We start from the raw sequence: 19,475 nt of genomic DNA, 5'->3' as shown, positions 1-19,475 counted from the left end.
AAGAAAAAACCTAATACCTGTCTATCAGTATGGTGTTATAAATGAACATTCAGCATTTGATCAGGTGTATAGAATCACAGACGTCATGGAAAAGTTTATCAAGATAAAAAATCTGCGGAAATATATTCTTAGATGTCACCCAATCTTTTAATAAGGTTTGCCATGTGGGACTGATAAATTTCAGAAAATCTCTCCAAAACTACTACATTGAACTCCTAAGTCCTCACACATCAGCTTGAATATTTAAAGTCAAACAAAAGGAAGCTTATTCTACAATAAAATAATAAAAGGGGGGCCAATTATTTACCTATTTTACATCTGTGGTATACTACAAATGGAAAATATCATCATATATTAATGATACTGTCATACATGCTGCTGGAACAACAGCGATGATGCCACCACGCTGATGTAACAGGCAAGCAATAATATAAAAGAGTTGGATTTGAAATTTATTTTTCTTATTGGAATTAACATGCATTGTTTAATTACTTATATAAGCAATTAACATATAGCAAATCAATATGGACGATATAGAATCCTCTTATAAGGATGTTCTGCAAAAGTAATATAAGAATAAAGCTCTAAAAAGTGTTGTTTAAACAGCTAGGTACTTTAGGAATGATGACTTACACTGATACATGAGGGAAATATTAAAATGTTGCAACTCTGAAAATTCACGCACTCGACAGACTCAAAGTAACCAAACCATTTGATCTTGTAGCGCAGTGAAGTGTGTTTAGTAGAAAAAACAGCAGTATTAAATAATACATGAAAATTATTAATACAGAGAATAAGGACCGATGTATTCTCCTAGATGTGTATCTAGTTCTTAAGTTATTATTAAAACAAATTGTAGGTTGTTAAAAATATTATACTCAAACTCACCATTAAACTCTGGCAAAGGTGGTGGTGGAGGTCCAGACGTAGCTACTCTACTCTCTTGTTTTGCTTCAGTGATCTCTTCGTCTTTTTCTTCGCGCTTTTCTTCAGCATTAGCCATTCTAATCGTATCGTACTCTCGCGCGTCCGCCTTCTTGTCAGGCGCCCCGCTGCCGCTGATGCTACGCAGATATTCAGAGGGCTTTATCAGTTTATTAGGATCGGCCACTGGAAAACTCGGTGGTACGAAGGGTAACACTCTTTGACGATTGCAGGGCGTAGCCGAGATCGACTGGACTCGGGTCTCCTCTTCGAGGCTGACGATGGTTAGGTCGGAACAGGACGAATTCAACCGACGAGCAGCTGAAACATAAAATTAAATGAATATACCATATCCAATATTCCATAAATTATTATAAAAATACACAATTCAAATTATTTCGTTTAGATTTTTTAACATATTATCATATATATATATATATATATATATATATATATATATATATATATATATATATATATATATCTGTATATATAAGTTAAAGTGTGTATATATACCATATCTACAACACAATAATTATCAATTTACTTGAAAATACTATTTTATTTTATGAAAATAAAAGGCGATTTGTTGAAGGGCGACACGAAATGACATTGAGGCTTTTTACTTATTAGAAAACAGACCCAATCCCTTTCGACTTGTTACTATTTTACTCGTTATCCAATATGGACAATAGATAGAGTTATTAGATATAGTTAGAGGACGGACATAGTTGTTAAAAATTATTTTTGAATACCGCCTGTATTTTCATCCGCTAGTTTATCTGTAATAGTCTTCGAAATGGCACTGTTTGTATTTAGATTTCCACAGTCCATATCCCTGAAATTGAATTACTCCTGAATTGTTATATTAGTACCAAGATTCCACGTAGTTACCAAGATAGTTTATGTTTAGGGATCAATGAATATCTTCAATCCACCTTTATTGGAAACGTTTGTTCCATCATAGCGGAACCATTGCCGTGTCAATCTGTCTTATTTTCTTGATAATTAGTTTTATTCCGGTTAATTGAATTAATTCAAAAGAATCTTATAATCTCTTCAGTTCTATATACTACGCCAGTATGAATTGGAAGGGGGTTTAAAACAGAAAAACTGATTTATTATTTACATAGACTATTTTATTTTATGGAAAGAAGAGGCGATTTTTCGTACGGCGATACAAAACGACACTTTTTTTTATTAGAAAAGAGACCAAATCCTTCTCGACGTCAATTTTTGAAAACATCACATTCCTTTGTTAAAAAAATATTTTTGAATATCGAATTTAACTTTAATTATTTTCGAAATGGCACCCTTTGTACTCAAATTTCTATAGTATACTTGTTTCCTAAATTTTGGTAACTTCAAATTCCAATAGTCTAGGGATTAGAATCTGAACCACTACGATCTGCCTTTGGTAGACGTTCACTTTGAGCTTCTGGTCAAATTCCAGTATATTATGTTAGTTCATGGCAACCTCAACCCGCCTATGGTAGCCTTTTTATGTCGGCACTAGCCTACAAAGGCTATATAGTGGTGTTTTAAAGCATTGATATTTCTTACTTGTAATAGTTTGTATATATGGGTCTTTGAGCACTTTCGATCTTCTTTTTATGGAAATTTTGTAACAGCACAGCTGAACGATTGTCAATCTAAGGTGTTTATTTTCTTGACAATTAATTTTATTCCGATTAATTGAATTAATTCAAAAGAGATCTTTCCAGATTTTTTTAGAACAACATTTTCTATATTTATCTTTGAAGTACGGCTGTATTTAAACTGAATTATTTAATTGCAAAGACATAATCAAATATGGTATTTGTTTTAATCTCTTTCTGCGTTGAACCACTTGCCCGAAATGATTTTCCATTTTTTTTAAATAGGCCCAAATTCTTGCTTCAATCTATATCTTCTATATATATATATATATATATATATATATATATATATATATATATATATATATATATATATATATATATATATATATATATATATATTGATATTTCAAATTACGTGCTCTTTTTTTTGTTGATTTTTTGTGATAGTAACACTTTACTGCTAAGTGCGCGAGAACTTTTCTCACTTTGATTAATTACAATTTACGATGCCGAGGAGAAGACTTATTGACTTAGGTCGTCGCAGTTAATCAAATGTGCGAAGAGCTACCTCACGTGCTGACCAGAGAGAGACAGATCAAGAAAATAGTCGCTTTGCTATGTCAGAATTGCGTTCTTCAGTGACTGACAATGAAGTAGATAGGATTATAATGCAACGAGTTCGTGCACATCAAACACAACAACTACGAGCACGACATAATGAAATTAAGCGATCCCGCAGACAGTGCTCCTGTGATCCTGGAACGAGCTATGGTCTATTGCCACTATGATGCGGCAATAGATTATTTTGTCGACAAATGGGTAACAATTGAAGCAATGACAATAATTTGTAAATATTGCAAGGCGTTAAAATACAGTGGTAAATCTACTGGATTTTGTTGTGCTGGAGGTAAATCAAAATTGCCACAGTTGGTCCCACCACCAGATCCATTACGCTTTTAGTTTCTGGGATTGGAAATGATTCTAACCACTTCTTGGTGAACATTCAGAAATATAACAGCTGTTTCCAGATGACATCATTTGGCCCTATACATATTATACAAGGCAATTTCATGGCCACTTTCCCCCAGTTGGCCCAAAATTGCATGCGGTTGTTACCAAACCCATGGACCTTGCGGAGATTTCAACTACAATTCACCCTGTATGGTTGACGGCAAGCGATGTTCCAAGTTGTGTTCCAAGCGATACCCAAGAGACCTGATTGTTGAAACCGTAACGGGAAATGATAGATACCCAATGTATCGTTGGCGATCAGTTGCGGACAATGGACAATTGGTAGTTGTGAATGTAAGAGGACAAAATGTTGACGTAGACAATCGTTGGATCGTGCCATACTCGCCAATATTATCCAAAGCAGTAGTCAACTGTCCCACGGAGTTTTTAAATTCACTGGAATTGCCTGGATTGCCACCTCATAATTTGAACTTAAAACAAGGATCAGTTGTCATCATGCTGCGTAACATCAACTTTACCTTAATCAACTTCGACTGTGCAATGGAACAAGACTGGCTGTGAAAAAGATGATGAATAACGTTATTGAGGCAATAATCATAAAGGGAAAATACAAAGAAGGATGTCTTGATCCCGCGTATACTGATGATTCCAACGGATTTACCATTAGATTGTAAACGTTTACAATTTCCAGTAAATCTTGCCCTTGCGATGACCATAAAAAAATCTCAAGGCCAGCCGTTGGAAGTTTGCGGAAACAACTTGGAGTTTCCCTGTCGCGCGTTGGAACTCTGTCATCTTTGTTTATTTACGCACCACAAAACAAAACAAAAAATATAATTTATCAGAAAGCTTTGAATTGATTAACAAACTGTCTCATAACTGTGTGTGTCTGTAAATATCTAATTGAAACCTTATAAATAGCCAGTATTTCAGGAAATCTCTTTTTTTAAGTATGAAATATCATGTGTAATTAATCGAAAATAATAATAAAAATTCATTCATACCGAGCATTTTTTATTAATTATGTATTAACAGGTCTTTTATCTATCGATTGAGGCAGTACGAAGTCTGCCGGGTCAGCTAGTACATAATAAAAATAAATCTATGCGAATGATATAACATATTTTAACAGCTATCTAGTGAGTAATTAGGTTTACCAATAACAAACTATTTTTGATGCTAGCGAGTCTTTTTGACTATCTATGATATACGAGAGCAGATCGATAAGTACTACTGTGCTTTAAATACATCAATGCTGTCTTAAGTGCAACTACTATATTAACAGGCTAGTGATATATTGAGAAAACTGCGTTATTTGGTTTGTGTTTGACAACCATTGATAGTAGAAAAGCCCTTGATTTTTAAGAAAAATGAAAAAAGTTATTTTCGTGTGCTGATTAAGTATTATTCTTGCGCAAAAAAGTTAACCAACCGTACATTTTAAATTAATTTTTTTTAAAGAAAAAGTTACTATGTTGTAGCGTCACGCCAGAAATCGTCGATAATATCCATTGAAGGATATTGGGCACTCGGAGTATGAAGGTACGTGAGATGGTTTATCTAAGCAGCTGTATTACATTTTACATGAATATTTGGATATGAAAAATTTTGTTATCGGTGATATGCTATGGTTTCGCGATTATGGCACCACTCGACTATACGCACAACTAACAAAACTAAATTAAAGCGAGAGTACCAAGTATTTCGAAAAAGGGTCAGTGCATATCAGACTTTCTAACCAGATATATGTGGGAGATATCTGAAAAGTGAAGACTAACACGTTTAGTATCATCCGACCCGATTAATGGGCATATATAGACTTTTTATGAACATATCAACTTTATACAGAAAATCACTCACTGAAGTGATCTTCTACAAGTCATATATATAAAACCATCATAAAAAATACTTATTGCAAAATAGAAAAATGCATGAGTAGAACCATTAAGGGTAATAAAACATTATGTATAGGAGAAAATGAAGAATCTCTTTAGCACCTTGTAATTGAAAGTTTCTTTATTGTTAAATTATATGCTTAGCATTAGTTTACTTTATAGTCATTTGTCCGTTTTATATTAATTACACATTAATTTGAACAATATGCTATAATTTTATCTGTTTTTGACGCTTCTCTATCACTGAAGCGTGATAGACAATAATTTTTTATAGACCTGCATAGCTTTACTGACTTAACAAAAGGATATTGCAAATATATATATAATTTCTCTAATATTAAAGACATTATAATTTTTTTAAAGTAATAATTGTTTTACGCTAAAATTAGCTGATTCAGCTGCAGCACTTTGTATCCCCTCTTCAGAAATCAATTACCAGGCGTACCGAAAAGTCATTACCGGCTTTTCTAATAGATGTGGCTAAGCTTAAGTATGCACTGTTAAAAATATACATGTTATATTTTGTGAAAGTAACACCGTCGTAGATTTATACCTGTTTGAAAATGTGTCTGAAAACATGCATTTGCGCATCGTATTACTTTCCTTATTTAATTAAAAGAAAAATGTTGAAAAATAGTCATAGTTTGCTGGCCGGAACTTACGGTGACCATTATCTAACCGTAAAAACACGTGAGACGTGATTATGAAAATTCAAATGTGCTGATTTTGATGCGCAAGTCAAAGAGTGTTCTGATAGACTGAAAAAGTTTGAAGCTGATATACGAAACTGCAAGAGATATTGGAAGATGCAACCCAAATTCAAAAAGAATTGGCACAAGCATTAAATGTGACCCAAGAAACGATTAGCGCTCGATTACAAGCAATGGGAAAAATCCAAAAGGTGAGTGCCACATCGATTGATGATAGGCAGCAGAATAGCGTAGTGTATTCCGAACTATTGAAACCTGGAGGAACAGTTAATAGTGATGACTACCGAAAACAACGTGCAAAATGGGCTCGAAGACACCGTCTCATAAAGCAAAACCGCTCAAGGAAGCGTCGAAAGCACTTTGATGGGCCATATTATGGTACCCGCCGCACTCTCTAGACCTTGCACTGTGTGATTATCAACTTTTCGCATCAAAAGAATACAGCATTTGTGGAGCAGGACTTCGCCAATTTCGAAAAAGTTGAAAAATGACTCGTTAAATGGTTTTGTCTAAAGGATAAATATTTTTTTGGGATGGCATCCAGAAATTGTTTGAAAGATGAGCAAGATTTATACAATTAAAAGGACAATACTTTAAATAAATACATTTTTCCATTTTCTTAAAAATCACGTAGTTTGTCTGCGAGAACAAAACCGACAATGATTTTGCGGTACATCTGTTATATGCTGTTTTCTTCATATAATCAGAAAGAATGATTTCCCGATATGATGAAATCGTAAGCAGCGAATTTTCTTTCATATTTCTCTTCTCAACCTAATTGACATTGTAATAGGACATAATAACAGGTCAATAAGGTTTCAACAGTAAATCATATTTAAGATATTGAGAACATTGGCTAATTTAGTTATTTAAATAATTATTCAAATATTACAACCAATCAAGTTTACAGTCAAAGTGTTTCGTGTTGTTCGGGTTTGAACAGTTCGTCATAATTAGTTATTTTTCAACCCCACTACGCTACAACACAACACTTAGTATCACTTTACTTTACTTTTCAACTGCCGTAATCATTCCTTTCAAAACTGGTTCAATTTCGTGTCATTTCTGCAGGCAATGGAAAAATGGAAAATCGCTTATCATTAAGCATCATCGTCTACGGTCTGTTATCTTTCGAACATGCTATAGCATGGCTTCATTGTACAAGTATGCGACTTTATTTTATTTTACCTTATCTTATATTTCACTACAATGTAGATATAATGATCAGTGATGATGAAAATAAGGTTTATAAGAAAATGTGTGGTCCAAGCGCAGTGGAGATATATGTAAATTTAACATAAAGTAATCCAAATTGAAGTTAAATTTTTAAAAGTTAAATTTTAAAGCTACGACAAAATGAATATTATATATAGTTAATATTAAGTTATATATTAAGTTATGTACCACCATGTTTCTAACTAAAACAATTTTTATTTAATACCGCAATAGGGTTTTATCTCAGCCCTTCGATCTTTTGGATCCTTTGAGGGCTATACCAGGCACTTACTATAACATTATATATATATATATTTTATAATATCTTTATTAGATACGCTTAGTACAATCTTAATTTACAATTAATTTATTACTACTTTTCCCACGTACTTGGATTAATTAACAACCAAGACGAGTGCGAGAAAATACATCAGTATGTATTTCTCAATTATAAAATTATAATTATTTATTAATTATTAACTTATAGCTATAGTTTACACTAAATGTATACACTTCATGTAAGTTCGAATGGTTTTGTTCGTTTCAATCTCTTGACATCCTGCGCGCTGTCCAGCAGTTGTATTGCTTTCCACGTTAGTATGATTTAGTAATCTTCTTTCGTGTTTCAAGGCGAAATCTTGGATAACTTCGTAAATCCATTTGATTTCCAGGTCATCGTGCAGTTCTTTATTAGTTACATAGCGATAGTCATTGGTAATCAATCGAAGAACCTTGTTTTGACAGCGTTGCATGACTAGTTGATTTGAATTTTTAGTGCAACCCCATATTTGCACCCCATAGGTCCAAATTGGCTTTATAATTGTATTATAGATCAACCTCTTTGATTTTATATCAAGTTGAGAGTATCTTCCGAGTAACCAGTATAGTTGTTTTATTTTGGTTCTAATGTGTTTTGCTTTTTGTCTAATGTGATGCTTTCAATTTATTCTACCGTCAAGATGGATTCCAAGGTATTTAGCTGATTCTGCTTGAGAAATAGGGCAACAATTGCAATGCAACATTAATGTGGACAGATTTGGAGCTATTAAGTTGAATTTTCCAATCTTTCGTCCATTTGTAGATTTTGTTCACCGCCACTTGCACTTTTTTTATTGCCCTAGGCAGAGATATATCTTTTGCCATAATAATTGTGTCGTCAGCAAAGGTTCCAAGAAGTGTTTCTTTTGTTATTGGAATGTCAACAGTGTAGAGCAGATACAGGAGAGGTCCTAAGACGCTACCTTGTGGAACTCCAGCCGAGATATTTTTAAGTGTCGAGAACGCCATTTCGTGCGATATTATTTATATGCTTCAATATTCAAGATATTATGATGAACAACTATTAGTGAAAAAAAAGTTAATATTGGTGGCTGGGTCAGTTGAAAAGGTTTGTTGCCCCCTTAAAATCCTCTCAAATCATTACCCTAAATTAACAAATATTAACTAATTTAAGTTTATGCCACCATCATCAAAGTTATCATAATGAAAGATTAGTTAAAATTTTCATTGAGATAATTATAAATAGAGTTTAATTAATGTCGGATATATCATTTTTTGAACATTGAGCTATGTATTCTGCAAAACCGCCCGATCATACAAAAAACTGATTGGCGTTTATTTAAATTAGTATCGTATACTTCCTATCTATTCGAAAAAATTTATTTGACAATGAAAAGAATAAGTTCTTTTTTCTTTTCTTTTTCAAGTGACGTGAAGGCAATGCAAAAAAATTGATTCGAAATTATCAAAGACAACTTAAGATAATCTTCCGTCAATATACTTCAGATCTTTGAAATTGCATATTTCTTGGAGCTGTAGAGAGTAACAAGGAATCTTATTTGGAAAAAGCCTTATTTAATAAACCGTTTGAAGTATTCGTTTTTTAGGGCCAAAAGGAATTTTATTTATGGAAAATGTGTTAATAGATGATTAGTGTTGAATAGAATGAATTGTCTCAGTTTACTTTATAGATAATATCCAGTTCTTATTGACTGTGGTAATTTTCGGATCTTAAAAAACTAATATGTGAAAAATATTTTCCATCGAAGAAATCGTCTTCCAGATCCCCACTATAGGGGTAGAATAAGTATTGCATTATTGTCAACAAAATTCTCAACATCGCTGTAATTTTAAATTGTATATTTACATAGAAATATTATTAAAATTGTATATTTACATAGAAATATTATTAAAATTTGTTGACTAAAGTAGGGACTATTATTTATAGTCTATCTAAATAAGTTTTATACATACGTCATCAAGATGTTTAATGAATTGCCTGTCGCAATTTGTGAATTTGTTTTAGAATCAGATAATATTTTCCTATTCATTCTACGCTTGTTAAAAAGAGATACAATCCTATTTGATAAGTAGGAACGTGTAACAAAACTAGCCTGCCAAAGTCGTCCGGTTGTCCAAAGTATGTAAAATTCTTCAAAACAATAGTGATAGGAGGTTATAAACCGACAAACATTGTTTTAATGTGTTGCCTGTTTTGATAAATTTTAAATCGCTGCTTCTTATTACTCTGATTGGAAATTCCGAACAACATATTGCTTCTCTAATCAGTTACTTTGAACAGGAACGAAATGGCTCCATTTTGTCAGAAAAATTCGTTAGAGGGGTAACAATTTTTACTGTTAAGTATTAATTTGCTGCAATTTTTATTGAAAATACTTTTGAGCGTGTCGCAACAGCATTGAATACTAGTATGGACACGGTTACTGAAATATCTCAAAAAAATAAGAAAAATGCAACGTAAAAATATACGATGAGTAGTTTTTCAATACAAGCATAATTTAATACAATTATTTCAAAGGAAACTGTTAGTCTGACAAGTATCGAAGAGGTCTAATAGAATTTCCGGATATTGCTTTTGAAAGAATACAATTTTTAAAAGCATATAATAAAATGAAGGAAGACATTATTTCAATTTATGTATTTAGATGAGACAAGGATATTTCCAAATAGGACCAATATAACCAATGGTAATAAAAATAGTGTTATGACAACAGAAGTTGATGGAAAAAGGTAAACGTTGATAGCAACTGATTAGGTTTTATTAGTCATAATATTTATTAATAATTCATTGCAGATATATTGTACATACCGGAAACAAGAATGGTTAATAAGACCTTTGATTTGGATGAACTCGATCATACACATTGAAGAAGAAATTGACAAATGATGGAATTGTGAACAAATGTTATATTGATTGGAAATTAACAGTTTAGTTATTCACTTGAATGAAACTTTCTGAATATGATATGATTCAATGCTGCCAATTTCTAGACATAGACTTTCTAAGATAATATACATTATAGCTGTAGGGAGTGTTATCGTATAATGTAAAAGATTTATGTACACAATGTGTAATTATTCAGAATAAATATGAGCATTTAGCTAAAATGTGCCAGGAGAGAAAGAAGTGTAAATATTTTGCAGATATGGCAAATGCATTAAGGAGAATGCAGTGATCAAATCTAGTTTCACCAAGAAATATGTATACAGGTATTAACACAACCAACTAAGGAGAAATACAGTGATATCAAAATGTCTTTACAAAGAAACACTGTGCCAAAGGACACAAGAGCTAAACGTAAAAGGTAAATATGCTCTCTAATGAAAGTAAAATATATTACTTGGATATACAATAGTTAATTATGTGGACTAGACCTCCAGAGGATACAACTACATAAAAAACGCACCTAGAACTCTGACTCATGGGTGGTGTGGAAAAGAGTTCAATGTAAATATAATCAAACACAACGATAACCTACGAGTACAAACTATTATAACTGTGTACTTCTATTTGACTAAGTACTTCCGTATAACTAAGTTCCTCGAGAATATATGCATTAGGTTTATTATAGTGTTAAAATAAATTACATTTGATATACAGTTATTTGATATTTTGTTTAATTATTTTAGTAAAATTAGAATTTAGTTGTATGTCAAAGCCAAACTGAACTAAAACTCAGAGTTGATACGGCAACATTGCTACGTCACAAATTTAGATGACATATGTACAAAACTTCTTTGGATTTACTATCAGTCCAAAATGTAAACAAGATAACAGCATTTCATTGAAGTTAAATGTGATTACAGTGCATGACAAGTTTTATTGCTATGCCATTCAATATGCGATCTTTGATACACAAACACTTTTTTGTTGCAGCATCTGGCCTATATTTTATGCTATATTGTTGTTATTCTTGTCGAAGTTACGCTTTTATCTAAAACGGAAATTATCATACTAAAACTTCATCAATTCTAATATGTTTTCTAAAAATATAACCTGTCAAAAATTAATAAAAACCAAATGATATTAACATTCTATCAGATATATATAACCTCTGCGCTATTTGTGAAAAAAAAATGGAACACTTTAATTATTTTATCTTACTTGTTAACACAGTCCAATTGTTGTGATTGATTACTAAGATAGTCAAAAGAATGAAAATTATAAGAACAATTAATTTAATCGCCTAGAAATATCTCTCGCTCTTACCACACCTCGGTTTTTGATATAAAAGCTGGTTGGTAATTGCCTTACCATTATGATACAAAAAATAATCTAAACAGATTTAAATTTCTTCTAAATAAACAGGATCTAAATTTCACGCATCATCTAAATGCTGATACCTGCCATCTACGCCTCGAGAAAGTGTATCGTTATTTTCGCCATGTAATTGCGAAAAATTGCACTTTCACGCCTATCTTCACCTGCGTATTTACTAATATTACTAAGAATGCGTACTTATAACATTGTTCTATATTGTTTTATAAAATACATAATGAATTTGATGATATAATAATATCAGTTTATCCACCATTATGATGGGAAATGTGTACAAATTAGTATAATATAGTGAAAATATTGATTTTGTGAAAAATGTGAAAATTTGTAGTTTTTGAAATAGTATTCTTTAGCAATACTCAGTAATTGTATACTACTCTTGATATACAAATGAATTTATTACTATTATTCTGTTATAATTTTTTTATATATCAATATGTATTTCCTAATTAGAAATTAAATTACACTACTTAAGCTAATCTTAAAAGTAACACTTATACATTAACCGGGTATGGCATTTGGGCTTAATCTATAAATTGAACAAATAAGCTACCGCAGAATTACTGTCGACTGTTGGAATCATATCTTTTCGAAAGATAATTTAAGAATCTCTCTAAGGGACACTTTCAACATTTCAAACTATTTCGGTTAGAGTTCCGCATCTTAGGACCACTTTTATATCTGCTCCATATTGCTGATATACAAAAGAAAGAGTACTTCGAATATTGGCCGATGATACAGTTATTATGGCAAAAGATGTATCTCTCTCTAAGGCTACAAAAAGTACAAGCAGCGGTCAAGAAGATCAACAAATGGACTAGGAACTGGAAAATACAATTTAATAGCTCGAAATCTGTTAATGTTAATTTTTCGTTACGGCGAAATGACAACGGATGCTCGATTCCTCAAGCAGAATCAGCTAAATACCTCGAAATACATCTCGGTGGTAGGTTAAATTGGATGGGAACATCATGTTAGACAAAAAGCAGACTAGATTAGACTCGAATTCAAGAAACTGTACTGGCTAGTCGGAAGATACTCTCAACTTTACCTAAAATCAAAGAGAAAACCAACATCTTTTAAGTAAAATTGGAAGTATCTACTGACATTGAAGCAATATTTTCGATGTTTATAGATGGTTAAAGGAGGATCAACAAGTTTAAAATTTCTGTAAATTATTTATACCACCATTAAACAATACAACATGTCAATGTGAAAACAAAACAATACGCAAACTAACTCTAAATGCATGTGCGCTTTTGGCTTGACATTCGTGTGGGAAAACACACTGAGCACGAAAAAAAAAATGCAAATGACCCTCAACAGGTCAACACATGCGACAGTATTTGCCTTCTTCGAAACTAATTGTTCTCATTTTGTCCAATATTTAAATTAATTTGGTTTCAAATTCCTCGCAATTTTATTTGTTTTTTCAATTAATAGACGATATATAACACTTTTGGATGTACTTGTTTGTAATGAATGCAAGCAACTGCACTTCTAGCAGGCGATGATCCAAATACTGTAATATTGTTCATGTTCTTTATTTGTGGCATAGCAAACCTTCCAACTTTTTTTTTATCAATATTTTACTATTGCCAAATAATAAATATAATATTGGTTGAATTATATAAGCTTGGTACTTTTAATTTTATAATAAATATTTTAAAATAGTTGCGTATCTTTGGATCTCCCCTCGTAATTCACTAACAATTAAGAACACATTTATAAAGAATGATTTTGGTAGTTTAAAAGTGATAAACTATTTCAATGTGTCCAAATAATGGAAATTCGTAGGATTTTTTAATAATCAGATAATATTTTGAATTTAACTTGAAAATCAATGAATCAATAAGGTATCATTGATAAACTGATACATATGATCGATAGTAATTATGTTTTTTTAATAGCAATTAATCATAGTCTGCAATATGATAAATTTATATTTAAATGTTTAGATTTTGTTTTAATACCACATGGATATAATATTTTTAACCATATTTAGCTAATAATGCTTTTGAATAGTGTCACAGAATAATAGAAAAATTGTGACTCTTTTATTAGTCTAAAACTTCGATTTTTAAGTCAAAACTATATGTAACATAACATAGGTACAAAGAATTAATGATATAGATATCAAAAGTCATTTATAAGATTATTGCTATTTGCACTATTTGTAAAAGATAAATTAATCGTTTCATAATTGTTGTATTACTGACAAACAAAACATTATTTAAGGGAAATGTTACTTTTTCTTTAATTTAACGAGAAGTCCTGTTAAAAGTTATCCAGTGCCCTTGCTTGATCTATAGTATATATTCTTATTCACATTCTATATAGTCTTAGTTTCTATATGTTATGGTATAAAGAGCAATTTGATCAATCAAAACATAATCGATCATGAATAAATTTGAAATATATGGACATAATCAGAAGGTGAATAGAGAGGTAAAATCAGGCTTAAAATTAAATATCGTTACTGGTTAGTTAAAAGATACTCCTAAAAGATACTTGATTTTAGATCAAAGAGATTGGGTTATCTGACTATAATAAAGCATATTATAATCGACTTATAATCCAAGGCCCCCAAAACAACATTTTTCTATTAATTACCAACGCTTATTGCTACGTGATTAATGAATAAATCATATTAATTCCGAAACCAAATTGAATCACGTAATTATCTAGGGTTAGAAAAAATGCATAAAGTCTTGTGTGTTACTAATACTTTTAGGTTAAGTTAGTTTAATTCCCAAAATGCATATCGATGTATTTGTGCCGCATTGGGCTTGTTTGTGAATTAAGTATGAATAAAGGTCTAATTATAAATAAAAAGTAGTAATAAATTAATATATGTATATATCATTTTTTCTGAATATCGTTTGTTTTGATCTATATTAGAAGACTTTGATGGCACACAAGCTTAGAATCAAACCGATCAGTAGTTAAAATGCCATAAACTTTGAGAAGTGGCTAGTATTCGATAACAATACAATAATTTTATACATTAATTTTTAGCAAAAAATCCCAGGATTTAAAAGAGAACTTGATTTTAAAAGACTTGATCAACATGTGAGCGTAGATATATTAAATCTCATTAACAAAACAGAACAGTTCGAATGTTAAAATATAACATTGTTTTATATAACAAACTTGATATAAAAAGCAATATATTAATCTTGTATTTAGATATTTGTTGTTGTAAGATTATTTATCATGTGTAGATCGATGATATAGATTATGTTAGCTCTATCTCTCATTACAGGAGCTGTGCTGAGGTTCTGTCGAAACATATTCTCAAAACATCTAAGAAGGTCAAAAACATAAACTAATTGATATAATTAATTGTAGTCAACCAATTGCTAAATTTAATTTCTGATTTCTGACTGAACAATCTCCGCGAAGTTATGTAATGATAAATCGAAGTTCAGCGTAGCTAAATCACGCGAGTAGGGCGGAATGATGTGCTTATAGTTTTGATGAAAAATCGTGAAGAATCAAAAGTGAATAATACATATTGTGGAAAAGTGTGTCATCAAGAAAAAATATTGGTACTGAATTTCAAACTTTCGAGGTGAATACCCTTGGCGCATAGGATATATAGGAATAAAATATTACTTGTTGACAGTTTTGTTAGGTGGAAGAAATTCATAATAAACAACAACACAACTGTTACATCTTCTTTTTACCACAGCGATGTAAATCGAATAAATTCGAATTTATTGATGATCATATATGGAGAACAAAGTTAGGTCTTACCGATAAACAGGTTTATTTAAAAACGCCGGTCAAAATGTTTAAAGGGAAACGTTACATATGTTACCAACTTATGTTCACTAATATCGATATCATCTATCTCACTCTCACATTACTATTCCTTATCATGAATAACTAAATAAGAAAAGTTGGAAAATATTACGTATAAGCTTGCATTTTCAAAAACCCGAAATCAGTTTTTCAGTCAATATCCTATAGAATTTAGATTCCAAAAAAAGGCGATTGAATATCGGATTCAACAAATTAGTTGTCTAAAATATTTATTCATAGGTTTAGAAAAAAACAACAACAAGAAATAATGCTAAAGAAGCAACTTAGAAATAGAACATAAATAATTTTCCGAAAAATAACAATATGTTAAGCTTTACGCTTCTTGAATCGAAAAATTGATCGATAATCATCAGTGCAACGAACTAAAAACTATTTATAGAAATCAATACAGAAATCACGTTATCACACGTTGATTCTTAATATCAGCAACAGTCACAATTAAAATAAAATCAAAGCAATGTACATCAAACGTATCTATTTTCCATCGTCATCTGGCGGACAGGCGGGTTTCCAGCGTAGAAAAGTATTTTCGCATTTTTAGACCTCACTCGAATACCAACTGCTTCACACGCACAGTTCTCTCGCCGTCCCATATACGACCGTAATCAAATCTATCAGATTTAATTAATAACTAATACTAAGAACAGATAGCAGAACGATACCGATACAGTATCGTGGAAAGAACGTACCATGAATATTATATCGTCGAACAGTGCATCGGCACCGCAAGCCTCCGTACAGTCCAAGCTCAATACCGTTTGAGCGATGAGAATTTTACCGTTGCTATGGCGTACGTTCGCGCGCGTCTAATGATCGACTGATTTGATGCGGCGAAGATGCTGAACAAAGCCACGGGGCGTAGAGGTGAAAGGGGGGACGGCCGGGCAGGCAGGAAGAAGCCACTGCGATTCCTGGGGTGAAGTAACAACGGCGGGCGCGCACGCGCGTTGTGCGGCAACGCGAACGGAAAGGTAAACGGTACCGCATTAATCATCGGGTGTCAGTCTGGTGAATCTTAGATGATACGGTTCGGTGTAATTTGTTGCTACTAAAAATAATAATTTATCATGATCTCGGGCTTATTACTTTTTAATTACTCTGGCTTGGTCAAATATATAGCCGTTACTTATATGCATTTGTTTGAACTTGCATTGAGTCTTATATATCTAAGAATATAACTGAATAATGAGTTAACGTTAATGGGAACCAATTTAGTTACCATCGAAAGTAGGGTGAGGTAATGTAGCTTCTTTATACCTATTAAAAATGTGCGCACTATTATCGAGATTTGTGACAAACAAGATTATAACAAATATTTGAACAATATGAATATGAATATAACAAATTATCAATATATTTACCGATGACAAACTCATACTGATTCATAATAAAATACGAAGTCATTATATAGGTCTACACATCACATTAGACAAAATATATATATATATATATATATATATATATATATATATATATATATATACATATTGAACTTTATATTCTTATATATTCGGTACATATATATTTGGCTAAGCGATATTTGTTGCTGAAAATACGAAGTATCTATGCAAACAACTATTAAAGTTGATGATTTTTTTACATAAAATAACAGTTATCCATTTAGTGTTATTGAGTCATCGGTGTACATACACTAATCATGGAACGCAAAAAAATTGTATTTTCCACCGAAGCCCTTCAGACAAATTAAAAAATTGATGATGATGATGATTTTCCGTTTCTTCATCATATATTCATTTATTCTCTAATACCTTTTATGTGAACAATAAGTGAACGTTTTATATTAACGATAAAGAACAACCCGAAGCACCAAAGAACTTCAAAGATAATGAAGACATCAACTGTTTTTAAATGTTTATATATGATCGTAAATATCTAAAGGGGGTCGCTACCAGACGTCGGTGTAATGTACACTTTGCTTCTAAAATTGAATGAAACTGCCATTACAGATGCCTACCGACGTCAATTAAACAACCTGAACGATTTGTTTTTGCAAAAAAGATCAGCAATAGCGAGTAACACAATCTCAAGTCAAAAAATCCCGCGTGACAATGCTCGACCACACGTAGCAAGAGTTTTGAAGGCCACAATACTGCAGCTTGAATGGGAAGTTCTGCCACGTCCAGAGTACCTATCAAGCATAGTTTCTCCTGATTATAAGTTGTCCAGATCGATGCAGCTTGGCTGGCACACCGTTTGGAAATACTTGATAAGTGCGTAAATCGATGATTAGATTTCTGCCAAACCAAAATCGTTCATCAAGAGTTTTTAAGAAGACGAGAAAAAAATGTTTCTTTTTCGTAGTTGATGAATGAAATAAGATGTATTAGGTTTTATCGCAATAACTTTTTGAATTTGAAAGGCTATTATGTATGGAACATTACTTCATTGCCGCTATGACTCTGATGACTATTGGCATAAATCTACGATTTCAGAGATATTACAATACCAATTCACATCACCTGTGTGAAAAATAATCCACTGTCTTTTCTGGTGAGTACCAACATCTTATGGAGACCACATGTTTAATAAATTAAAAAATGGGTTTCACCACCACGGTAATAGAACCTTCACCAAAAGATAATTTCTTTGTTAAAATTGGGGTTTTCTAATTAAAACGCCCAAGCTCAGACAGCGAACACATTGGACACATGTAGGTCTCAGTCCCAGTGCAAAATTTGAAGTTGAAGTCTTGAAGGCCAAGTTTTTGTATAATGGGGGAATTTGCTCTCTTGGGTTCGCATGCAGACTTTCACGCACAGTTGTGACATTTTTGGGTAATTTGGCATTTATTTGACACTAGCGACCCGCCCCGGCTTCGCACGGGTGCAATGCTGATACTAAATTAAATACACTACAGAAAAAATATGAACGTTGTATATAACAACATAGCGGCCCGCTCCGACTTTGCACGGGCATAAAATATATATGCCTATGTCACTCAATGAAAACATGATTAAAATCGATCCAGTATTTTTGGTTCATTCATTACTGCCCTTGGCCTGCACGCATTAAATTTGGAGTAAAACAATTCCTCTTCCCCTATACTTACTATGAAGATTTCCTGCTATCTTTGGAATATCTAAATTCATACAATTTTTATTACATTACACATTTTTAAACGCAAATTTTAAATTTGTAATATCTCCGAAAATATTTGTTTAATTTACATGCTGTAAGGAACCATATTGATCTATATTAATTGCACACTGTATTTAAGGTACTTAATTCGATAAGGATTAATGCCGTATTGCTTAAAATTGTGGGTTATCCCCAAAAGATAAACATATACCATCGCGGATTTTTTTGTAGACCTTTTTATGGTGTACAATACTGTAGTACATTAATTTGATCTAACTCGTAGGGTTAGGCAGCGTTTTTGCTAATTGCTAAATAAGTCTAAAAAAATAGGTTAATTTACGACATCACGTTAGGAACCTCTAAAATTAGCAATGTTGCCTTAGTATATTATGCATGTATTATACATATAAACCTTCCTCTTGAATCACTCTATCTATTGAAAAAAACCGCATCAAAATCCGTTGCGTAGTTTTAAAGATTTAAGCGCACATAGGATATAGGGACAGAAAAGGCGACTTTGTTTTATACTATGTAAGTGATTTGTAATCTTGTTTATTCTTCATCCAAAGCACTGGAGAGTTGATTTTGAAGGACCACCACATCTGTCTAAAATAAGCACAACATTCTCAACGCTTGCATTATTGTTGCTGAA

At 32.0% G+C, this 19,475-nt stretch overlaps 1 protein-coding gene across 5 annotated transcripts in view; it reads right to left on the bottom strand.

The window, feature by feature from the left end:
• Positions 1 to 19,475, bottom strand: part of f (espin protein forked) — a 258,719-nt gene that overhangs the window by 6,853 nt on the left and 232,391 nt on the right. For all 5 annotated transcript variants that reach the window (XR_013004189.1, XM_076394368.1, XM_076394377.1 and 2 more), the window contains one exon: positions 889 to 1,245. Coding sequence is in view for 4 of the 5 variants with exons in the window: in XM_076394368.1 (XP_076250483.1) it covers positions 889 to 1,245 (357 nt within the window). In the remaining variant the exon portion in view is untranslated. The remainder of the gene's footprint in view (positions 1 to 888; positions 1,246 to 19,475) is intronic.

The sequence above is a fragment of the Rhynchophorus ferrugineus genome, unplaced genomic scaffold (assembly GCF_030347505.1).
Source record: "Rhynchophorus ferrugineus isolate W39M unplaced genomic scaffold, kcgeb_rfMv2 rfM1, whole genome shotgun sequence".
Taxonomy (NCBI): domain Eukaryota; kingdom Metazoa; phylum Arthropoda; class Insecta; order Coleoptera; family Curculionidae; genus Rhynchophorus; species Rhynchophorus ferrugineus.
This window is presented reverse-complemented; position numbering and strand designations above follow the sequence as displayed.